Source organism: Notothenia coriiceps, unplaced genomic scaffold, assembly GCF_000735185.1.
Source record: "Notothenia coriiceps isolate Sejong01 unplaced genomic scaffold, NC01 NC01_scaffold00037244, whole genome shotgun sequence".
In the NCBI taxonomy this organism is placed as follows: Eukaryota; Metazoa; Chordata; class Actinopteri; order Perciformes; family Nototheniidae; genus Notothenia; species Notothenia coriiceps.
In genome coordinates this window covers 12791068-12816777 of record NW_011369945.1, presented here as the reverse complement: position 1 = coordinate 12816777, position 25710 = coordinate 12791068, and the positions used below count along the sequence as shown (strand labels likewise).

At 41.3% G+C, this 25710-nt stretch overlaps 2 protein-coding genes across 6 annotated transcripts in view; one reads left to right on the top strand and one right to left on the bottom strand.

Moving 5' to 3' along the window:
* LOC104965314 (protein kinase C beta type-like) overlaps positions 1–25710 on the bottom strand; it is a 469227-nt gene that overhangs the window by 103983 nt on the left and 339534 nt on the right. The gene's annotated exons all lie outside the window — the stretch shown is intronic.
* Positions 19145–25710, top strand: part of lmo3 (LIM domain only 3) — a 224206-nt gene continuing 217640 nt past the window's right edge. The window contains exons 1-3 of one of the 5 annotated variants that reach the window (XM_010793563.1): positions 21293–21502; positions 24633–24717; positions 24913–25126. In XM_010793563.1, the coding sequence (XP_010791865.1) occupies positions 24708–24717; positions 24913–25126 (224 nt within the window). In that variant the 5' untranslated portion in view covers positions 21293–21502; positions 24633–24707. Of the gene's footprint in view, positions 19645–21292; positions 21503–21758; positions 22082–24632; positions 24718–24912; positions 25127–25710 lie in introns of those variants that run through there. The other 4 variants (XM_010793562.1, XM_010793565.1, XM_010793564.1 and 1 more) reach the window with 4 other exon arrangements.

Sequence of the window (25710 nt, the reverse complement as noted above, 5' to 3'; positions counted from 1 at the left end):
TTTCCAGCATATCAATCCCCCCCCAATGCATAAGAGTGAGAAGAGACAGCTCCTCCAGTTTCTCCTGCTTCTATTAGCTCCCTGGTGGATCTGCCTGATGTGAAGTGACTCCAGCTATAATCTCTCGCTAAGTTTGTATGTTCTACAACTTGGCAGGATTTAACTCAACTTCTCACACTTCCTTCTTTGACTTTTTGTGGTGCAGTGGCACTTCTGAATCAGACAATGAAGGAGCGATGCAATATTGTGGCCTCACACACACAGTAATACAGTCAACAGTATTTGAGCAGCTGCCTGTTTCAAACTGCTTATCCAGGCTGAATCCAGGTGGGAAATCATTCCCTAACAGTTTCCTTTCATAAGCGCTGGTTGGGGCTTAGCGCCGCTGTGTTCATCCCAGCGCACAAATCACTTCTCAGAATGGTCAAAAGAGCAAATAAATGATGAGTGTGACACCGAGGCTGGGGTCGACTTTCCCAGATGGAGTTCCGCGTTATCAATATCGCTTTGATGGAAAAGAGAAATGCCGCACTTGGTGATCCTGTGCCTGCCATGCATAAATACACTCCACTACCTTCAATGGTTGAGTAATGTTTGGCTTCCTTTTTCTCTAAGAATCAGAATAAGTCCACTTGACATAAAAGAGCAGCATCCAATACCTCACAGAGAGTGATTCTGAAAAGGACTGAGGTGACTCGCTACCTCCTGGATTCTTACTGTATAACAAGCTTGTCTCGAAAATGTATTCTGCGGCGGTTGTTGCCAACGACACACAGATATAACGGAGCAGAATCCGGTCCCTCTGAGGCTGGGTTGGGGTGTGATGATCACAGGGGGATTGGCAAACTGTTGTGCGGGGTCCCATGACACTCTGAGAAAGCAGTCAATTAAAACATGAAGGATGAGGACGGGCGCTCTTCCCCGAAAATACGAAAAATAAAAAAATGGGGAGACAACGAAGTGAGATGTAAAGACTTTGAGTTTTCTTGTACATCAACGCTGTTATCCTCCGCTGTGCCGCGTCTGAGTTAAAGGCCTCTCATCCTGAGGGGCTTTGAACCCCAAAGCAGCATGAAATAAAGGCTTAATTTGCAGTTTGACGACACAATTCCCATCAAACCCTTACACGTCTGTATATTAAAGGTCATAAAATAATGCAACCACGCTCATTATGACACTTTTTGTCAATTTGTCTCCATGTCCTGTCTGTGTAATTGTGTGGTTACATTTAATATGGAAACATGATAAACTTTGGTTATTCAGGATGCCAGTAAAGCCTCCAAATTGAAAAACAGAATATCAGTTCTAGAAATGCCTTCCAGGACAACATCTTTTTTTGTTTATACCACCCCAGGAGGATATCAGTTGTCGGATCTTTTTTTAGGTTTTGGCTTGAAAGCAGTTGGTTCAAATATTCTGATTCGGGTTTACATAATTAATTACTTCAGGTTGGGGAATAGTCTTGGTTGTGAAATTAAATTTGCTGTTACTGGGTATTTGTTGAAACAGCTGATGCCAACAGTCAGTCCGCATATAACACAAGTTAAATAAAGTCTACATCTAATGAACAGTGCTATGATGATCAGACTGTGTATGTTGTATGTATACAAAAAATGTATACGGTAATTTGTTACCTCTGATAAACTTCAATTAAGTACTGGCACTGCTTATGTATTTGTTCCCAAGCAACATTTATCTTATCTTTTCATTTTTAGGCCTATAAAATGTCATCACTGTACAAAGGGTTCCTAAAGTGACTTCAAAGCTACTTTAAATGTGTTTAACTGAACTACTAGTATGCCTATAATCAAAGCTAATGTCAACATGCTAGCAATGCTAACATGCCGATCGATCGGTACTCTCTAAAAATGCCGATCTCGAGAGCTGATCGCATGATGTAAAATTATGACGTAAAATACATGACACTTTTCTCTGTGCGCGGCAAAACAAGCTCGCCAAAATGGCTTCACCAGTCTGGCAGTATTTTAAGGTGTCCGAAAATGACAATAAAATAGCGGTATGCAACGTGTGTGAAGCAGAAATTCTGCAGCTCCGCCCGCTGTGACGGACCGGTGAGCGGAGCAAAACACACACTAAGAGTTAGACCTAACACACTTATGGCGCATTTTCACTGCAGCGGGTAGCCCCGTTTAAGCGTCCTTAATCGTCCTCAAGCGGCCAGGCCAGTTTTTGGTGGCCTTTCCATATAGCGTAGCACCGGCTAGCGGGTACTTTTTCCCTCTTTTTCCGGCCCCATAAAATTGTGGTTCTATCAGGCCAGGGCCAGGGCCAGGGCTGAACTAGTGACGTCAACACTCTCGACTGCTGATTGGTCAGAGAGAATCGTCACAAGATCGCGCGTGAGATCATCCCTAGCGTCGCATATCTAGAAGCAAGCTTGCAGCATTTTTATACAAAGCATTTTTGGAAACGGAGGAGCTACAAAAATGGCAACGTCAAAGAAAAGCACACCGTGGTCGACCGAGGAGGTGACGACGTTCCTACATCTCATTGGGGATGATAAAATCCAGTGGGAGCTCGACGGGAGCCTCGCCTAACTGCTGCTACCCCAGGTCCTAAACTGTAATGGAAATGCGCCGCGGCCTCTGACGGCCAGCGAGGCACCCCGAGGCCTGAGCGAGGACGCTTAGGGACGCTTAAACGGGGCTACCCCGCTGCAGTGGAAATGTGCCATTAGCTATTTTATCTACCTCTGGAACAAGCTAAACTAGTTATAAATATGTTTATTCTTCACTGTCGGGTCACTCATTACTGGATCAGTGAGCTGCATGAGATAGCCTACTGACAGGCTGTCAGGAGATAGAGAGAGGGGGAGAGAGGAAAAGAGAGCGCTTCCGCTCATTTATCCCGTGTTATTATCCAAAGTTAATGTAAACTTGAATAATGTACTTCATTTGAATGTAATAATTATGTTGGTTGTTGTTTGTGGAAGGGCCAGTGAATGAGCCCCATTAACTGAGTTTTAAGCATCACTTTAAATGGAAGATCCCCATAGGCCCCGCCCACACGATCAGATCGTCGATCTGTATCGGCCCCAAAATTGGTGATCGGAGCATCCCTAGTTTACAATCTTAGTTTAGGGTGTACACTTGTTAACGGTTTTTCACTTGAAGGTGCATTGAGGCTTAACGGAAATGCTTTAGTTTTTCAGGTATTTGGTTAGTGTAAGGTACAGTACTGGAAAAAAAATTACATTTCGAACTCATGTTGATATACATAAAAAGTCAGAGAATTGGCAAATACCAAATTTTACCTTAGCTTAACTTAATTTCTACATCACAAAATTGCACATTTTAACAATATTAGTTTATTATGCCAGAGGTGTTTAACTATTTTACTGGTAATTGGTAATGACCAATTAGAGCGCAGTTGTGTGGCCCACCATAGCTTATCTGTGTCTAATCACAAAGGCTCCATCAGGGGCTGGACATTATATCCCATGACTTCAGAATCGAAATGCTTGTCTTAAGCCATATATCAACCTTCCGCCCCTGATTTTCCCATCATTACTGCAGATCAGCAGGCTAATGTTAGAAATATCCACTTTTTTATCGTGTCACTGATACCAGACAACAGGTGCCGGGAAGAAGAGTGACAGAGCCTGCAGCCGTTGTGAAATGAAGTGATTAGCCATCTTAATTAGCTGTCGTCTTTGGCCCTGGCCTTCTCTGCATGATGGAAAGTTGTGCTCCGAGGATCAATAGGGAGTAAAACAACAGCCACCCACAAGCCTCCTCTTAATCAACCATTCCTCTGCTTGGAAGCAGAAAAACCGAGAGAAAGCGAGGGTGGGCAGGCAGTTTCTGGTAGAGGACACTGTTTGCCCTCTCTATTGGCCTCTGTTCAGCTCATTATTCATCCAGTCAATAGGTGTTACACTTCTTGCTTTTTACATCAACTATTGTTGAACTTAACACCTTTGATCTTTTCTATGAATCCATATTAAAAGAAACCATACTGCAACATTTAATTGGATAAGAGAGGAATAACCACTGTGTCTGCATTATGCTGCAATGGTCATGCTTCATATAAGTTTGTTCATGCTCCCAGGGGGATGAACTCCAAACGTATTGCTCCAGAATCACGCAAAGCGACACTCCATACCCATTAATAACTATACTACAGTTTGTGGCATGTTAGACTGTGGAGACTGGTACATATTCTATGGCAGAATAAGAATAGTAGAAGTCACACTTTGTCTGATAATGTCACCATTGTAGTCATACTGTATACTTGTGGGGAAATTAAGTAGAGGTCATGGGTATTACTATTTTGTTAAAAAATTGTGAGTTTTCTGGTAAGTTATGTAATGGGAATTACTTTAATCAAGTGCAATTTCCTTGTGAGGGCACAAGAGTTTAGTTTAGTTTAGTTTAGTTTAATGTAGAAGGTTTAATGGGATCTGAATCATCACTTCCCCTCCTGGCTAGACCACTCCCCCAAGATTGTATAACTCCGCCTCTAAAGCATGTGACTCCATCCTTTCCCTTAAAACTATTCAAGGGCCAAACATAAACAGAATACATTTAAGGATGGACTTTTCACCTCGGATAAACTGTTTACATAGACTTCTTTAGTATAAGTTAGAGTTAAGGTTACCATTTGTATTTACTGTTAGTATTTCTTTGAGACCATTCTGATCTGTAATACTTTCTTTTATTCTTCCTTTGTTTTGACAAAAATCTACCATCCGACTGTTTACTAATCCAGGAATACTGTCTTTAAATCTACAACACATCAGAAGCCACCACAAACAGTAGGGGTTCTACAATACAGAAACGTTTATTTTTTTTATATACAGTATATAATCTAAAATCCAAGGTAGATAAATAGTATTTTTTCTGTGATTGTGTTGCATTGCCAAGATCTTATAACTACCACTCCCAAGAACCAATATTCTTTAACACATGCTTCAAATGAAAATGCAGTAGCGTTGTTACACTTTGATAACAATTGTTCAATTGTATGCAGGTACTAGGTCTTTCACCACTGCTAACTGCATCTAGCACTTGCACTTCTAGCATTGGTTTGGCAGCGATCGCCACACTAAACACAGAGTGGAGATTTGGCAGCTGGAACCACTGGGTGAGCTGTCCCTGGCTGGCTCTGTCTTGTTCGACGTGGTGATGTTCTGCTCGACCGTGGCTCAGCTGTGCTTCCCTCCAGGGGGGCTCATTTGTAAGACTCCCTCCCTGCGCTACTCTAAAGCAAGAACCACTTGCTTACATATGGCCCTCAATTAGTTTGGTTACTGAGGGGCTTGGACAGACTGCTCTGGAAAATGTACTACTGCAAATGACTGAAATGTTCATAGCCAGAGGAGATCGTGAGTGTTGTTATTGTCCTCTCATTAGTGCTGCGAATATAAAGAAAATCACAGCATGATGATGATCGAGTGTGCTGCAGAGCTCAAGCAGCTGGAGCTAATGCTGTGAGTTGTAACAAAAACAGAACTATTTGATTCTTAAAATGCATAATAATGTTTGTCATCTGTATTTACTTGTGTATTTTATTTTTGCAGTGAGCATCTGCGGGGTCCTACAACTTTTACTCATAACTACATTTAACCACTTATCTCTTTCTCTACAAATTCTCTTCATAGTTTTGTGCAAATCTATTCTTAATTTTGTAAGCAGTGAAACATCTACGCTGGCAGAGGTTATGAATATTTTGCAACCACCTCTGCCTCAAAGGATACAAGTAATTCCCTTTGTACAACAGATGGCTTAATGTCAGAGGTACAATTAATATTTATGTTTGTATTGAAATCCTTCCCACACTTGTTTCCCTATCCAATGTGTAAACCCAATCCAGCTGTCTCTTTTTCTTTAAATGTGATCACCTTTTTTGTCTTTTTTGCTTCAGTGTTTTGGTGGCTAGAACAGGATATGGAAAGAATGTCAGGGAAAGCAATATTCCATCATTAGCAGGGGAAAAACTGTGCTCACAGGTATTAAATAGACTATTCATTCATGTGTATGTAAAAATGGCAACCGCAAATCCAATATAAACATCCCATTCTAAGCGGCACAGTTTGACTGTCAACTGATGCTCTGCACTGCAATCAGGGATTGTCGGCAAGAGATTAAAAGATATTTTCCTCTTCAGGCGGAGTAAATTGGTTTTGGATTAAGGCTGATTGATTGCTGCTGAGGTATACAGCAAGTCTGTTTGAAATGCTCAGTTCTGAACACACAAGTAATTTCAGCCCAAGCTACTCAAGGAAATCACGCCGGATGGAATCGATAGATATTATGTAGCAGTTACCAGCATTGCATTGTTCAAGGTTATCATTAAAGGCTTGGAGAAATGTTATTATTTGATACTGAATGAGTTTGCATATGAGTTTGCATATGTGTGTGTGTGTGTGTGTGTGTGTGTGTGTGTGTGTGCGTGCGTGCGTGCGTGCGTGCGTGTGTGTGTGTGTGTGTGTGTGTGTGTGTGTGTGTGTGTGTGTGTGTGTGTGTGTGTGCGTGTGTGTGTGTGTGTGTATGTGTGTGTGTGTGTGTGTGTGTGTGTGTGTGTGTGTGCGTGCGTGCGTGCGTGCGTGCGTGCGTGTGTGTGTGTGTGTGTGTGTGTGTGTGTGTGTGTGTGTGTGTGTGTGTGTGTGTGCGTGCGTGCGTGCGTGCGTGCGTGCGTGTGTGTGTGTGTGTGTGTGTGTGTGTGTGTGTGTGTGTGTGTGTGTGTGTGTGTGTGTGTGTGTGTGTGTGTGTGTATGTGTATGTGCGTGCGTGTGTGTGTGTGTGTGTGTGTGTGTGTGTGTGTGTAGGTGTGTGTGTGTAATGGCCTTTGAAATGGCATCTAAAATCTCTAAACACTTCAGTGTTTATGTATCAGTGTCTCTTGGCACATGCTGTTCTCATAAAAGGGCTCGTAGCTTTATTTACGAGAAAAATCAACTGTCATATCGTGCTTGATTTAAAGATGCATTGTAACATTGTAATCCTGGTAGTAATCCGCAGTTTATAAAAATGTAACTGTAATCCGATTTTTTCTGTAACTGGAAAAAACTGGAAAATAAGACGTAAAAGAATTTCGATCAGGCATTTGTGAATCCATTTTGTGTTTGAAAATGCGTTTGTTGATCTCAATTCTGTTTGTGGATCGTTTTTTTTTACACACACAGAGTTTTGAGACTAACTTTACGCAGGTACGAACCAAAATCGTGTCATTCGGCTATGTAAGAGGTGGAGGAGGGAGAAAATGTGTCAAGAAAGAGGCCCTTTGCAAACAAACAACAACTTCGAGAGGACTGCCAAAAAAGAAATAAATTAACTACATTTGGAAATTCTGGTTTCAATAAATCTGTTGTTTGCCTGTGTATGTTGTATTTTTCCTTTATTTTATTATCAGAGTCTAATGCTTAGTTTGCACATTAGAATTTAAAACAATTACAGGGGTTTAGTTTTCCACGTCACCTTTTTCAGGTATGCATGTCATTATTTTAATGTAGTTGGTCAAAGCTTAGTACAGCACAGGTTCATATAATATCAGATATATACATCAAAAGTAACTGTCAGCGTATTATCAATTTTATTGAATAAAAAGTACTACATTTTCCTCTGGTATGTAGTAAAGTACAATTATGTGGAAAAATTACTGCAGAACAGTACTTGGGTAATTGAACTGGGACATGGTTAGCGATGTTGCTGCTGAAAACATGCTAGGTGATGTTGAGTGTGTTGGCCGGATAACTCTAAAAGGGCAGAGGTCGGTTTATTTCCGGGATTTATTCACGATTATCTGATATTATATTGTTTTCACTCATTTAGGCTTAGTAACAGGTGCTGTCCAAGTGTTCCGGAACATAACAGAGAACAGTTCTAGGTTCCGATGGTCTCTAGAACACAGGAAGGAGATTCAACTGAATTTCAGTCATTCAACCTGAGTCATAGCGAGAAAGAGAGAGAAAACACTTTACAAACCTATATATATCTGATATATCAGCTTCTAGGACAAACATGTACCAAAGATACCACAAGTACTTTAGTGGCTACACAGTAAGTTGTATTTATTTGGTTGATGTTTTTGTAATTTGAAACAAAGACGCAAGGTCTCTTTTCTTTGTAGACGTTTTTAATCTTATACATCCTTATTTAGTGGGAATGCTGATACAGCATTCCAACTACTTGTTATGCTACACACAAAATTCTTTATTATTCTGCCGGGTTATTTTGCGCCTCTTTTGCTCCCACATTCCACATCGCAGAAACTCAGTTCAAACATCAAAACGTTCAGCTCGGTCGGGAATCGATGACTATTTTTTTTCTCATTCATAACTTTCATAATTCCAGAGATATATCCCATAATTCATCACATGTTTAACATGGAAGTCAATGGAGAAACTCTTCAGACTTGAAAAATCTTCATGCGACTTCAACTGCTAACTGTTCCTTCATACTTTCACTCAGAAACCTCATTCCAACTTTCAAATGTTACACATCTTTCTGACATTATTCGTGTAATCGGATTCATACTTTTAGAGATATTAAACATTGTTCAGACCTTGGTAAAGAGCCTTCTTCAGATTTTAGAGTGCGTGATGTCACAGCTAGAGTGGAGGACAGATTTAATTTTGCCTTCATATTTTCTTTTAAACCTGCCATAATTCCCAGACCCTACATTCCTGAGACATAATTTGTCATGAGAAACGTAGGAAAACATCTCGTATGCTTGAAACATTTAAAAAAGATTAAGCTAAATAATTAAACAAAATGCCTCTTGAGGCCTTGAAGTGACAAAAACTTTCAAAATGTCTCCATTAAACCCCATTGTAAGTTCAGCGTCATCTTTCCCCACCACAGCAGCCGCAGACCTTTAGTTAACACAAAAAGTACACTTCAGATGCTCAAGTTCCTTGACATGCTTCACGCTTTGAAATTTCACCGATATCTGTTCTTCAACAAAACGTTCACATGTAAGAGGTTTATCTCTCATTCAGAACAATGAAAATGCTCTCCTCTCACTGATTACTGCACATCACCATGGAAACCTTAGATCTCTGGACATGTCGTTAGCTCAAATATAAACACCTGTGTCATAGAACACGATGATGTCATAACTCCAACTGACATGCTCAGAGCAGCAGATTTCAGATAATGGTTAATGGTCCGGCCCTCAACAGCTCTATGTCAATTATGGGGTGTCGCATCCCTCGCCATGAAACATGATGTCGCTGTAACTCCAATGGACACAGTCCGATCATCCCCAAACTTCGCTTGTATATCACCGGTCCATGCCTCAACAGCTCGACGCCAAATTTGAGATCTCACCATGGGCTGTTGCCATAGAAACGCATCCCTCGCCATAAAACACGATGTTGTCATGATACCTATGCAAATGGTCCAAACACCACCAGACTTCAGATGATTGGTCCATTTGGACCAATCCACGGACTTAACGTAACGGCTCCGCGGACGTAACGTAACGGCTCCACGGATTGGTCCATTTCGAACAATGGGTCCATTTGGGTATGGGCACGTCACTGTACCCAGGAAGAAAAAGAGAAATCTCCAACAAGGCGTTCTGGGGCAGCATAGACAGACAGGTATCTTCTGTGTTAGAGTTTTACTCGCTACAGGGTGTACTTTGAGGGTTTGTGACTTTGCAGACCGTTTACATGCATAAAAACCTTCATAACACACAAGGGGACGGGTAATAACCGGAAAAGCATGACATGGGACCTTTAAGAATTATTTGGATGAGTTGACAGCTGCCAGGGTTGAACTGTCAATCAAGAGTGACCAGTTATCATGCGATGATATGGACAACTTAACAGCTGACTTGGCTAGACTTACTATGAGAAGTAACAAGGTAACAGACGAGTGTGTGGATGAAATAACAGCTGCCTCCGGAGGACTCTCCACTAATGCACAGTAGCTTCCACTTGTCAGAAGAAGAATACTCTTATACCGAGACAAGTCACTGTTTCCACGCTCCCTGAGACCATCGAATCCACTGATGCCCAGGTGACTAATATCTACTTTTGTTAGTTTTACTTAAAGGTGACCTATCATGCAAAATGCACTTTTGTACGTCTTTTATACATGAATATGTGTCCCCGGTGTTCCAGGGAACTCACCAAGTGTCAGAAAACACCACCCTCTCTATTTTCCTCCTTACCCAAATCTCTTAAAAAGGGGCTGCAACGGATCTGATACAGACTGACGTCACAGAAGTGGCGCTATGGCTATTGGGCCAACTCAATCACGAGGAGACAGCCACGGACATTGCCAGCGCTGGAGACGCTGTAGTACATATGCCAGGCCTGTAGATGGTGCTGTTTTCACAGAATCAGCCCATGCAAAGACAGTGTTAAATTGAGCGAAATGTGGATTGGCTAAAATGCATGATCTGTTTGGTATTTTGAAAAATAAAAAGTATAAATATGCCTTATATAGGTATGGTCCTACACTATATTATTCAAATATAGCATGATAGGTCCACTTTAAATGTCACCTATTATGCAAAATCCACTTTTTCATGTATTTTATACATAAACATGTGTCCCCTCTGTGTAAAGAGATTCTGAAAGTTTCAGGAAAAAATATTCTCTCACTTTTTGTCCTGATCCATTTATATAAAAACCTGTCTGAAAATGATCTGATCAGATTTTGGCCACTTTATGATGTCATAACGATTTTTTGGCTTGTGTAACAATTAGCCAATAGCCAACCAAGGTAACACCCGCCCACCTTATCACCTGAATCTCCTCCTAGAGCACCATTGTGTTATTTTTAACCAAATATCTATCAGAGGGGCGTGGGAAGGGGTTCCTTATTTTCATCTAAAGTAACAGACAGAGAATCAGTACTTTTGAAACAGGGCTGAAACAGAGGGGATTATGGGATGCTGCAATGATCAGTTTGGTATTTCAGACAAACACTTCAGAGACGTGTTTTGTATATATCTGAGAACTATAATATATTGATGAAAAACAGTATAATGGGGACATTTAAACGTACTTATGTTGATAGTGATAAGTGATAACGTCTATGTTTAGGGATTGCAAATACTTAGCTACTTTTCTGTTGGTTCTTTACGATTAAATAACCCAATATATATGTTTGTCACTAGCTAACAAGTGATATGGAAAACTGTATGCCTTCCTGTGAAAACACTCAAAATTAGAGGACGGTGGAGGCCATGAAGCCAAAGCCAATGCCCAGTGGATTGCTGCGCAGGAACAGTGGGGCAAAAAAGTATTTATTCAGCCACCAATTGTGCAAGTTCTCCTGCTTAAAAAAATGAGAGAGGCCTGTAATTTTCATCCTAGGTATACCTCAACTATGAGAGACAAAATGAGAAAAAGAAAATCCAGAAAATCCACTCCTTCGTTGCCCGGGCGGTGTGTTTGGGATCATTGTCATGCTGAAAGACCCAGCCACGTTTCATCTTCAATGCCCTTGCTGCTGGAAGGAGGTTGTCACTCAAAATCTAATATTAACGTAATGATTAGTAACTGATTACTTTCCGTTACTTTTGGATGACTTCAATATCAAATATGCAAATAAAGACAATAGAAAAGAGATATCAATAAGGTTGCTTTTACTTATTGAATTCTGATAACATGAAAGAGATCTCAATCCACTTCTGTTCAGCATGTTAAAATGTCAACAATGGGTTCAATTGCATGCATTGCTCATTTGTGCGCAGGAATTAGTAATGTGTGTGTGCTGTTTATTTATTGTTTTTGAGTATGATGTGTTCATTTTATATGCACCCTATGATACATGCTGGCAGTCTGTGTGTTGTTCTGAGATACTAATAGAATATAATCTAATTAGTTGTATTGGTTGTCTGTATTAAACAACCGCATACAGACCTTATTCATTAAAAGCATACAAACAAACTTCTTTTATACAATTTCAGACCTTTCTGAAATGCATTCTTCAAAAAAAATGTCCTAAGTTGATTCTTAAACATGCTTTATTTTCCTCCAGCTAAAGGAAAATCTGATGTCTTGACCTTGTTAGGTCTGTTTTTCAATAACATATTCACAGAATTCAACTCTTCAGTCATTTTAAAGGCGCTGTTTTGATGTCCACCCTAATTATGTACATAACTCTAATTTGCATTGAGGGCCAGAGTAAAAAGTTGTTATTGTGTTTCCGATCAATAAGTCCCTGAATTTCAAATTTCTCAGAATGTAGGGATTAGAATATATTGCTTTTTCTTTTGAAAAGCATGTTCACAAGAGATTTACCCAATATAATCCAACACCAATCTCTTTTCAACACTAATGTCATCTTGTAGCCTACCTGAAATTAAACTGAGTCATTCAATTTTAAAGATATGTCATCCTCTATGACAGTGTTCATTTACAAGGGTGGAGGTGGATTACAAACCAACACATGATTACTACAGAAATACTTCCTGGAGAATGAAGGTAGTGTTGAAGCAGAGAGGAAATTGCTTCTTTACAAATCACGAGAACCCAAAATGATGGGCTTAAGGTGGTAGCTTAAAATCTCAGGATGATTCATAGAACTGACTGCAAAATGTTTTTCTCATGAATAAACAGTCCCTCTGAAAACTGTTAGCAGCATGTCCTGATGATCACCCAGCCTAACTTGGACACTGTTTCTTGAAAAATGTTGCTGTTGAAGTTTTTTAAGTCATGTCTAAGTGCTGTGAACACCACCAACGCTATTTCATTGACATCCACTGTCAGTATCTCTAAACTTGGATAAACTTGTGATTATCGTATTTAGCCTCTTGACTGACAATGAAGTGGTTAAAAGCCTTCAGATTTAGCTCTCACTATGATGGATATTAACGATGTGATGTTTCAGACACCGCAAAAACATGACTTTTTAAAGCTGTCATCCGAATGGTTTTATGACATATACAATCTGTATTCACATTAAGATCTGACACAGCAATGTTAGACAAAATACTCTTTGTTCTGCCCCTTTAAGAGTGCAGGCAGAGTGTTTTCTGTTTTGCACTGTATGTCCATAAAGGCTTGCCATAGTGTCCTGGTTCTGGCTGTCTCTGAAGCACATGGGTTGTGTTTCCTGTGTCCATCCACTTTTCCCAAGGGCCTTAATGTCTGTAAGTAGCAATCCATTGTCTTACATGCACACTTGATTTAAACAGTTGACTTGAAGTGCTAGAAACTGTAAAACAATGAGTAATACTAATCCTGTTAACATGTGAATGGGAGATCAAATGTTTAGTTAGCATCAATGCTAATCGTTATTCATTTGTGTACAATGTTTGTTAAATCTTGTGTATTTATATAATGGTTAAGGATTGAGTGTTTTTTAATGTGACGACAATCAAGCAACACCTTGTAATACTGTATGTGTGTGTTGTTTTTAGTTTTACAATGAAATGTATTGAAGTAAGAAAAGAGATAAACATCCTAAACTGACCTGCTGTCTCCTGGGTGTTTATTGAAGACAATGTTAAGCTGTCTGCCAAGCTAGTAATCATTCAAACATTCTAGTAAGGGCAGAATAGTGTTATTCATTAGGCCTACCCATTTAGAATCTAAGCTCAGTCATTCAGGAGGCCTACTTCTGTCTTTTCATCCATTAAAATACAATTCAAAATGGTTGTGTTGTGCAATATCCACCCCAGTGGGACCGAGGTTCAGTACAGGGTATGGCAATCCAGTAGCGCATTGCAAACTTGTTGCCATTAATTGTGCGTCTTGCCCCCAGCTGCCCAGGCAAGGTTGATACCTACCCCCTTTGTTCTAGAATATTTTGGTTCCTGTATTTTATAAAGGCACTCAAACATCTCTTAAATCACACAAACACTATCTTGTGTTGTATTTGTTTGACAAGTGATCAAGCAGGATAAGAAACTTCTGATCATGTCATTAATGCCACAGAGTAAAGATTAATGAGCATCCGTACGGTTGGCCTTTCCTTTACTCTGGTGACACTCTTTACAGCCATCTGCAGGCAGCAGCTATACCTGTTCCATCTGCTGTCTCTAATTGGAGTGATGTTACACACTGTCAAGACACAATTACCCACAACAGATCAACCAGTTACTTTTTTTTACAACAAGCACCAGAATATAGTTAAATAATCACAGAAACAAACGCTTTTCTGGTCTTGACGTAAAAAAAGAAGCAGTTTACATCAATAACGCAAAGGTTTATATAGACATATAGTTTAAGGCCTATTTTCATTTTGAGAGTACACAATTATTTTGTGTCTTTACAACACGTTCTCACTCTCATTTAACATACGGTAGCCCTATCCTTTAAACGGATAATCTATGAAGCCCAAGAGCGTGACTTTGGTATGTATCAGTTTCCATTTGTTGCATACGATGTTTTTTCTAAACTTCTGTTTTTCACAGGAAACTACTTGGTTAAGGTCAGGGAACCTAAGATCATGTTTTGGGTTCAAATAAGTGCCCTTGTTACGAAGTTAAGGACATTACGAATGCAACATAATTTAAGTATGTTGCGTAACTAACCATTAACTTTGTTCTCTAACAGGACATGTATACCGGATTCCTGGGTAAAGGGTTCTGTTTTTTATAACCATCCATCCACCCTGACTTTCCACAATGTTACATCATACTTTTACTGTTCTGCTACAACCAAATAAACACAACTAATGTACTAATGTGCAGTGTGTCCAAAAGCTGAAACTGTAGCTTGCAACAGTCTTTTATTTCCAGTTCCGACTCAGAAAGAATGAGACTGCCTATTACCAAAGTCCCCGCTCTTTGACTGCGGCTGTTCTCGTTTTATATTCTGACTAAATGAATAGACGCTTGAATTAAGTAATCTCCATTAACTCTCAGTGGAGTAATAAGAAGGGTCAATACTCTTTGGCCCAGCTATTCTTTAGATTCGGAGGGCTCCCTTCTGACCTATTACCGAAGGTGATTCTCCAGATTTTGTGAGGAAAGATGGCTTAGGAACTTAGCTCTGCCACTTCTCTTTCTGCCAAAAGACAAAATTGGCCTGCGGGGGAGAGGAAAAGTTGTCATTAAAATTACGTATCCCTTGACCCCACTTCAAGGTCGTATACTGGCAGCAATTACTGAGTGTGACTTTAAGGAGAGGCTCTGCTGGTCGTTAGTGGAGACAGTCCCCTGGCTTATCCCCCTGGGGCAAACCAGGGTGTGTGTGAGGGGTTGGAGGACCAGCTGCAGTATCCAATCCTTAAGCTCCTCGTCGGCCTGTGAGGACTCCTCTATAGGAGAAGAGTGGTAGTAGAGAGGGGCTGGAGAGTCCTCTAGTAAATGTCAAAACCCTCAGAGGAGATTCTCTTGGAAGGACAGACATCTAAAATGGTACTGATGGGATAAACCACTTACATCTGGTAATCGTGACAGCTTGATATCAATATGCTCTACTTCCTCAATCCAACAGCCAACTCGTGAAAACCTTTACGTCAGCTGTTCTAAACACCTGCTATCGGTGAGGTGTTTCTCTGGAAAATGCTATGAGTCACCTGTCATATGTTTTACACATCGACTGTGTTAAAACCAGAGGTAAATTATAGAAAAAAGACGTAGGTTAAAAGGACAATAGCTCAAAAATGTAACAGTTAGTTCAAATTAACAAGAAAATGATGTAATTGATTGTATTGTCATCTGTTGTGTAAAAACCCGTGGAGGACCGAACCCAAGTGTATTCACTAAATGTTAATCTTGTAGTATATACTTGTCTAGAGTAGGTAGGGTTAGGGTTGGGGTTATTACTAACCCAATACATTACCCAGGGAAATATTGTAATTTTTGTTTGACAGCTGCTTTGTTTTAGTGTCCAAGGTAAGTGTTATATTCCCTTTTAATGTATCTAACTTTCAAGTTTTTAAGGTTCATATAAAGGTGGGGTTTGTAATTTATTTCAGAAACACTTTTTGTTATATTCCATGGAATGATCTTAACATCCCGATAGCAATGAATATATTAAATGCTTTGACAATAAATACATAAAAAAATGTTTCATCTGTGGAAGCCGTAGCGCTGTAAAAAGCACGACCAATCATCTGAGCCGGCCCGGCTAAAATAACTGGATGGCCTACCTGCCTGTCAGCCTTCCATCTGTGCACAAACTTATCTCGTGCCCTCATTGGTCATGTGCACATTTGTGTGTGTTGGAGGAGGGGCTCTGTAAGGAAGTAGCCGATTTTTTTCCGGTTGTGTATTTTCAAGTTGTAGCGCACTCGAGCTGGTTTCTCCAAAATTACATACCCCACCTTTAAGGCATTGCACACATTACGGGCCATAAGAGTGCAATGTACATTACCAGGCGGGTATCTAATGGAATTAAAGGGGCTCTATTGTGCTTTTTGGGGTATTCCCTTTCCTGTAGTGTGTTATATAGGTTTTAGTGCATGTAAATGGTCTACAAAGGCTAAAATCCCAAAGTTCCCTAAAGAGTGAGTTTATCTCTAAAACTACTTGTTAATAAACCTGATTCTAATCAATGCTATGTTTTGCTATTTCATTTTTACAGTAAATACATGAAAATCTAAAGAATTGTATAAATGTTATACATCATGACAGTTGACAGGCACTTAGTCCACTGTCTGACTCTGTTACATGAATGAATCTGATGAACCCCAAAGCCCTCAAGTGTTTTTTCCTGTATTTTCTGTCATACTGTATGTAGGTTAGCATGTACAGGAAGTGTCAAGGACAGCACGTGTGTAAGAGAGCCGGTATCAGCAGCAGCCGAGTGGAGTCACTTCAAGTACATGGGTTTATGGTCGTGAACGGTCTCAGCAGTGAGTGCAGACAGCTACTGTCAGCAAGCTTAACTCTGTCACACAGTGTGAGTTTGTTACACTTTTTAAGGTTGTATGGCTTCCATTTATATGGCTGTCAGTTAGTTTGGTAACATATCAAAGTGTAGGTGGGAGAAGGAGAGTGTGTAAGTGTCAGGCTGCTACTTCCTGCAGTATGCGCTCAAAAAAAAAAGACTTGTTACAAAACTATTGTTTGATTGTTTTTACAAGCCCATTATAGTTTGCAGCTACAAAAAAGATTATTTGGTTAAATATTGTTCATTTTTATAAATTAAATGACCTGATAAAGTAGCTTTACCATGACAAACTTCTGTGCCTAAATGCTTAAATATATCAGAAATAATCTAATAATATATGCGCATAAAACCCTTAAAGGGCTCATTTTGTGTACTGTACTCTTGTTGACTGACTGACTTGACTGACATGACTGACTCCTGAACAGGAATGTTGCTTTTAGAGTATCTTTGTGATGTTTCTACTTTTGAGAATGCACTAATTCTTATTTTTGTAATAGTTAGTCAGGTGTGTGCTATCTGAAAAGTGTTCACACACCCACAGAGACATATTAACAACTCAGTAATTCCCCTCAGCTCGGAAGGTATCAGGGTTTCTGAGATACTGTTTTGGTTTTGAAAAATCCACTCATCAACAGCAGCAGCCGCTAGGAAACCTCTTAAAAACTCTCTCTGCACCTGGCAAAAGCACCAGACAGACACAAGATCAGAATAGATGGTGTGCATTGTATAGCAGCTAAACAGCCAGACATTATTTCTCATCTAATAGAACATTATTTAATCCTTGAATTTACATGGACGTATTAGAATCTTCTTAATTGGAGATACACAAAGCTTAATTTTGATAACCAGCACTAACAAAAGGTCGACTGGTTGTCTGGCCTCTCTACCAGGATTTGCATTTGAACGAAGTGAAAGACCACAGCTGATATGGCCATCAGCAATCAGTTGCTTTCTATGATGACTTCTCTGTGTTCATAATCCATCAAAGCAATGTGGAAAGACAACATAACACAACCATTTTCTCACTACTGAAAACTGACTATAATTAAAATGTACTAAATGATTTCATAAAACAGCTGATAACTTACACACACATTTCTCAGAAAGAAGGAAAGAAATCATTTTGGGGACTGTTTTCTTTGGCGGATGAATCCACATTTGGTCTTTGGTGAAGATGTTTTTTAATTTGCATGCGTTTTGTCACATTTGTGTTTTTATTTGCATCGTTTTGAAACGGCAGCGCACTCCCAGTCATTTGTTTGGGTACAACGTATGACGCTGAAGAACATTATATGCCAGACGTTGATACACACACTCTATTTGTTGACAAAAATAAGGGAATATCTTCAGACTTCTGAATCTCAATCACAAGTAATCTACTATCACTGTCACACTTAAGATATGTCCTCGAATCAGGAGCTGCAGGCATCACACATTAAGTGCTGGAGTTTCACTTTAAGTGCTGTTGTGGAAACACACACACACACACACACACACACACACACACACACACACACACACACACACACACACACACACACACACACAGAGGAACATTTCAATCTGGGTCATGAATCCAGATATCAAGAAAAACGACACGCAGTACATCTGTGACAACATAAAGACTTGAGAACATTTTATCCGCCACTGCTTGCTCGGAAAATACTTGATTACACCACATCGCAAATAGTTTTTTTTTTTATTTGTCACTGTGGAGATTTGTCTTCTTTTTAACATGCACTAGCTTGACATTACCATTTCCCCAAGTGCTTTCTGTTTTAGCACTCTGACTAATTAGATGGGTGAGAGGAGTGGCACTCATTGGCATTATAAAAGCTGCACTATCTGTCCTCACCGGTTACAACACCCCTCCCTCTTTCTCCCTCTCTTCAAAGTTGAGAGGAATTATTTAAGATAAAAAAGCACTATGGAAAAAAAAGATCCTCCCCTGACAGATATTATCATTACAACCCTTTATGGAAAGTGCTAACCTACTCTTTCCCTCCTTACCCTCTTTTTCTCTCTCCATCTGTGCCACTCGCTCTGACTCCCCCCCCCACCCCCTTCTCCCAAAGGGTAGAAAAAAAGGCAAGGAAGGAGGAATAGAAGAGTGAGTGAGCTCTGTCAATTGGAGTGAGTGCACAGCTAAGTCTGGCTACACTACAAAGGTTAGCAGATCTGACTGTCAATAGTGTCTTGTGGGTGGGAGGGGGAGGAGGAGGGAGGAGACATGGGGGTGAGGTGGTGGAGGTGGTGGTGGGGGGGCGGTCGCTTTGAGAGAAAGAGATACTTTGATATTTCGGAATGTTAGAAGGGTGAATGTGGAGAACTGGAGGTTGGGGATCTAATTACCGGGCCATAATTGGGGGCTGGGGAATAGGTTGCCGTCCTCTCAACTCGCTGCAGATCAATTATGTTAAGAGAACATCTGTAAGTAGAGCTTAATGAGGTCCATTAGAGCAACATGCGCTGCCTTCCCTAACGGTGCTTGTCAGCTTCTTGGATGAGCTGGAGTGTGCTGCTGACTGGGGACATGGTGGAGGGGCTTAAATAGGAGAGGAGGCTCCACTCTCCGCCGCTTGTTTCCAGCCAGAGAACCAGAGAGACGCACGGAAGAGACAGGGAGGAGGAGAAGCAGCTAAAGGGGGACGACGAGAGACGACCTGTGAGCCGGGACATGTAGGGGAGCCGAGGTTAAGGTGAAACTCAAGGCGGAGAAGTTCTCTTAACTCCTGTCGCAAAAGTTTCCTTAAGATCTGGAGTCTGAGAAAAGTTGCCTTGTGGACACTTTTAAAAGAAGAAGAAGAAGAAGAAGAAGACAGCTGTATCGACCCGGAGAATTTCTTTTGGGGCATCCTTGGCTGTACTTAAAGGTACGTGATTGGTCCTCTGTGTGTGTTTATGGGATGTGAGTTTACGCAGGGCTAGAGCTGCGCGTAAAGTGAGCTCCACAAGAAAACAAACACAGCTCGGTGATACAGATGGGAGGACAATTCACTTCTGGCGTGTCCCCAAACAGGCTGCATCTGTAAATAACAAAGTGTTGGGTTAAAGGAATCCGGTGTTGGTGATGATGTGTTTTGGTGCATGTCCCAGCTGTCATTCCCTGTCTTCTTTAGAAACTGGGATGCAAGGTTGGGGTTAGGTACAAGCGTTCCATTTGCGCATATATGATGGATTAATACATGTGCGTGCCTCCGTGGGATGAAGAGACTTAATCCGTGCCATTTGACTGTCTCCTCCATCCTCCATCGCTGCCTTTTTTTTCTCCCTCTCCCATTCATACGGAGGATGAATAACCGGCTGGAGGGCACCGGTAGAGAGGTGGCAGCCTCACACACTCCACACACACTGCAGAAAATTGCATGATTACCAAGATAGGCCGCCTTGAAATAATTCAATCCATGACAAAACCTAATTACTGGCAGGTAATACCCTGTCAGCTTTAATGCATCTCATCACTCATAATGGCGCAGAGAGCATTTTATGACCCATCTCATTATCGCTGCATTTTAGGCTGGAGCCGCATGCCAACTATTGACTTGTATCTCCTCCTCCCACAACCTCCCCTCCCTCCATCTTCCCCTGCAAGAATATTTAAGGGAATAACTTGTCAGGCTGTGTGTTGGATGGGGATGAGGTGTGGGGGCACAGTGCCCTAACATGTGGGCTTCATCTAGTCCAAACTGGGTCGCCAATCGATGTTTCAAAAACAGGGCGCAGAATAATTTCGTCCTTTTTAATTACAGGAATGGTTTAAATAAAGAGTGTGGAGAGGCGGTAATCAGTCCGGGGCCGGCTGCCACTGTGGAGCCGGGACCTCACATGACGCCGTGTGTGCGCATGGAGAAAGAATGCCAGAGAAAGAGGAATCAATGACCTCTACGAAGATTGATTTAATTATCCATAATAGTTTGTCTGCTTCCTCTTTATTTGAGGTCTATATTTTCTTATAGACTAGTCTCTTATTGAAGGGAATTAAAAAACCATGTTAAACAAAATCACGTGTGAAGAAATGGCACTCGTTTTGCTCTTTTTGATAATTAATAACAGTCATATTTAAGTAGGCTGGTTGAATCCAACACATCCAGGGTACTGTCTTTACTCTTGCTGTTATCAATCTCCAGTCTCCAAATCTGAATGTTCTCTGTTTTGTCAGTCAGGTGTCAGAAGAAATCGTTTTTTTTCTGCACAATAACATGCCCCTGAACGCAGCACTTCCATCTTAAATGAATGCCATGCCATGCTCTTCGGGCACCCCTAGACTATACATGTGTTTCTGTGTCTGTAAAATAACGAGCGCCGTGCGTCTGCGCGCACTCGCGGCTCTAAGATTGAAGGACGTTACGAGAAATGGGCGTTCCGGGGGCGCGCACGCGATGTATGCTCTCCGTCATATAGTGGAGCGGCTGGTAATAAGTGAATGACCTTATCGTGGCGGTGTAATGTCTCACCGGTGAGGGATTTGGGGGGGGTTTGGAGATAATAAAGCCTGTCTTCCCCGGTTCTCTCGCCACTCTCTGTGAAACATTTGGGGACGTCCGGCCTGAGCCCCGCACTCTCTCGGCTGAACACCTGTAGCTGGGCACTCTTCCACTAACTGGGCGCCTTGATCCGCGTGGAGCTCATTATTTCCATCCCGAAGATCAGTTTGGTGAACTTTTTATTTCTCTTCAGAGAAGCTGGATCCGTTGCTGGAAGAGATCAGTTCTGCTTAACTTGTTTAGAAAGGTGAGACAAAATACTATTATTTAGCGTTTTAAATTTAAATGTTAACCAAACTGAATGAGTGCAGGGGATGTGATATAGGCTATAGCCTAACAGAACACGCAATGTGGGTGAGAATGAGTTTTGTAATAGCAGGTTGTGGTGATGGGGGGGGACTGTGTGCAGATGCCTGCTGCTGGTACGTCAAAGCGCTGATTAGAGCAGCGTGCAGCAGCCTGTAATGTGGCCAGCAGGATTAGATGGTCTCTGCGCCGCGGAGGGGAAGCATCTCTTTGTCGTCCTGTCATTCGCTGCCTGCCTCTCTCCGCTCATACACCTCCGCTCGGCGATAACCGTGCTCTCACACGCCGAGTGACGACCGACGACGGCGAGCAGCTCCGTTTTTGTTCGCCGGTTGTTCTCTCTTTTTCTCTTCATTCCTCACCGGGTCGCCGTGTTGGATTGTTCCCCATCTAACAAAGCCCGACCCCAGCCTGCCTGCCCGCAGACAGCTGCTCTCCGGACCAGGGGCTCCGGGTTGCATGGTGGGTGCTTCGGCTGCTTCAGCGGTTCAACAAATGCAGAAAAGGGAGAAAAGTTTCGGTAAGACGCTGACTTTGGCGCTTCGGCTTGTATTATCGGCACGTTTTCATGTGTGTTTTGGTGTGCTCTGCGACGGCAAGTTGCAGCATCTCTCTGCGTCGAAAGGCGACGAGTCCAGGTCTGACCTGCTGTTGCTCTAACCTGATCCAGTAGGCTATCTGTTATTCCAGCATTTCACCGAGACATTACATATACGTGCTCTGGTGTTATGTTGGTGGTCACACAGTGCAGTGCCTGTCAAAGCTGCATGGCAAATTGAGTGTGTGTTAAACCCGTTATTGGCCTTTACCAGTACTCCGCTGCCATGGCAACAGTAATTAAACTGAAAGGGTGAAATGTCAGCATCTCGTTGGTGAACAGCTGGGGCTGAGAAAAGCAGTCTATTCCCCTATCTATTCCTCCATCATCCTCCATCCGCTGGTGATGATCGCCTCCATGTGCATGCCGAGGACGCGCAGCAGCCTTCAGGTCCACAATGAGAGAGTGGGAAGGGAGGATACGAGCCAGCGCGCAAACAAAACCGATATCATTAGGGCTCCGAGAGCAGCTGTGGTTCCCTTTCCTTTATGGAAAATGAAGCTTTTGTTCAGCACTTCCCCTCGGCAATCGGAAGAGCGAAGTGGTCAAATTCCTGCCATGCTTCTCCTCTTCTATGCGAGTTGATTAGACAGTAAAAAAAAAGGGGGGAGTCGAAACTCTTTTTTTCCCCTTCTTTTGGTTTGGTAATGAGTAGCGGGGACTTTGTAGTGTTAACGAGGCTGGACGGATCAGTGGCGCTGAACAGGAGAGCAGCCGCGCGCACCGCTCTCTAAATCCAGCCAATTAACAAATCAACAGCCCCAACCCGTGGAACAAATGAGCTGCTCACTCTGCAACCTGTTTGATAGTATGTCTGTGCGAATGATTTCTCACTAAATATGCTAGATTGTGTGGCAGCAGAAGAAAAAAGGAACAAGTAGTGACAGGTTTCTTTCAAAATAAGACATAATTTCAGTCTTTTCATGTTCATTTGATGCATCTCAGGCATAGTTTTATCCAAAACATTGAAACTCATTGAAGAAAAGTGCTTGTCCTCAACTTTAAAAGGAGCCACCATGTTATTTATGTACAAAATTAGACACCGGATTCCAGATTGTGTCACTTCAGACAGTTCAAAATTAATAGATTACATTATTTCTACTTCCATGACCAGGTGTTGTTGTGAAATTAAAGGAGACACTACATTATCATTATACCAACATTCATAATGAATGAATTAGAAGTAAAACAGTGTCTTTCTAACTGTAAATGGATACATTTGAACTGGAATCCTAAAAAAAAGTTAGTTTCAGTATTTGAAATGAAAGCTGAAACTACATGCTTAATATCAAGCGTGTGTGTGTTGTGTGTGGTGAATGGTGGGACAAAGGGTAGTGGGGGTGTGCCTCTCCTCAGGGAATGGTAGGAGAATACTAATTCCAGCCGGGTGCGAAGCTACATTGTCCCCCCACCCCTCTTCTCCTGGCTCCCAATGGGCCAACAAAGCCTCTCCACAGTCAGCTCAGGCCAAACAATACAGGCCGCTTGCAAAGCTCCTCGCCTGTAGCCACGCCCCTCTAAACACAGGAGGTCAATGTAAAAAAAAAAAAAGTCCTGGAAGAAATGTGAAACTGTGGCTTTGTGTCTGTGTGGGCTGCTTGTTGCTCTCACAGCAGTTAAACAGGACTGTTTTGGTTTGTAATGTCAGATCTGCATTCACTTCTTCTCCTTTTTTAGTCCATCGCGGGTATTTTACTGGGACTAGTCACTTATTTTGAACACTGGATTTTTACATCGTTAGAATAATACTTTTAACTGTTATTTAAAGATACTTTCTTCGTGTTTTCACCTACGTTGAGTAACAGTGACTGCCACACCTGTTTTTTACAAGATCAATGTGTGTGTGTGTGTGTGTGTGTGTGTGTGTGTGTGTGTGTGTGTGTGTGTGTGTTACATTGTCTTCTTTGAGTAATTAGTAAAAGTTTTTGTATTTCAGAATTAAAGTAAACCATTCCTTACCGGAGATGTTTACAGCTCACACTGGTCGTGTGTGTTCTCAAAGATAGAAAATATTGTTTCGTATTTAACAAACAAAAAGACTGTGTCCCATGTCCATACTTCATTTTAAGTACTTTTCAGTAAGCTGGAACACATTTTTGTCCACTTAGTGTTGACACTTACTACTAAGTATAAGTGAATTGAATTTTAACACAAATGCCAGTTAGAAATAAAGGTAAATAGAGTGTTTGTTTTTTTTTCTAAGGTTACCGAAACTCTCACTATTTTCAATTTGGTTATATCTTTTGTAAAACATTGTATCTGTTAAGTCTGCATACTAAGTTTTTGAGTACACTTTAATTTGGAATTGTGGAATTTAAACTAAGCCTTGCATTCTCATGTCTCTTGAGTATATCTAATTTGCTATAGCAGACCAGGTTAAAATCTGTGTTTTCAAACCATTAAAAAATGTAAATAAGATTGATCTTGTTTATTAATGCTCATTTTCACTTATGTTTTTTTTCTTTCATTTCAGTCTTAAGTGTTTATGTGTGATAAATACATGAATATTGTACTTATACCACCTGCTGCTTAAAGACCGAGGAGCACAATGAAAACAAGTGAGAATTTGTATTTTGCTCCATTTATCTGTCATCAATTTATTTCTTGTTCTGTATTTTTTAAATGCATCACAATCCTTGTTTTTGTTTTCTGCCTAGAATTTGTGTGTTTTTCTTTCACCATAAGGAAACGTTCCTCTGTCAGTGTGCTGGTGCTGGATGAGTTTTTAAATCGTCTCTCTTCTTCCCCCCCAGGTATACAAATGCTCTCCGTCCAGCCGGACACCAAGCCAAAAGGCTGTGCCGGCTGCAACCGGAAGATCAAGGACCGCTACCTGCTGAAGGCCCTCGATAAGTACTGGCACGAGGACTGCCTGAAGTGCGCCTGCTGTGACTGCCGGCTGGGCGAGGTGGGCTCCACGCTCTACACCAAAGCCAACCTCATCCTGTGCCGGAGAGACTACCTACGGTAAGAGAGACGGCGTCTGCGTGACGTTCAACAAACACTGCAAAACGCTCGGTCTGCTCCAGGGCTGTTGGAGAGTTAACCCACTGAAATCCATTCTACACACATTGAGAGTTCGGTTTGAGCTCTGTTTGTTATGTGGAAAGGAGCTAAGGCAGTTTTAATTCAAAAGAAGGCATTTGGTTTGGCATGTGACCCTTTTTTAAGGCCTCTAAATGTGTCACAACCCAGCAATCAGACAGTGCAAAAGTTACACGTACATTATGGTTTGACATTTCACATTTTAAAATCTTTTTTATTGTGTTTTCATTTATTTTATTTTGCGCACCTCAATACAAATCTCTGTTGCACTTTTGTCCCGTTTTTTTTCTCAAATTGGCTTAAAATATGGTTGTTATAAAACTTGTGTACAAAGTTGCAATCAATATTTTGTATACATTATATACATTAGGGCTGCACAATTTGGGGATATAATCTAATTGCGATTTTTCTGACAGATATTGCGATTCGATTTGCGATATTTGTTTTTAAGCGACCCAACGGAAGTTTATTGTAAAATGCGGCCATATCTCCGGCTAGGAAGGTTG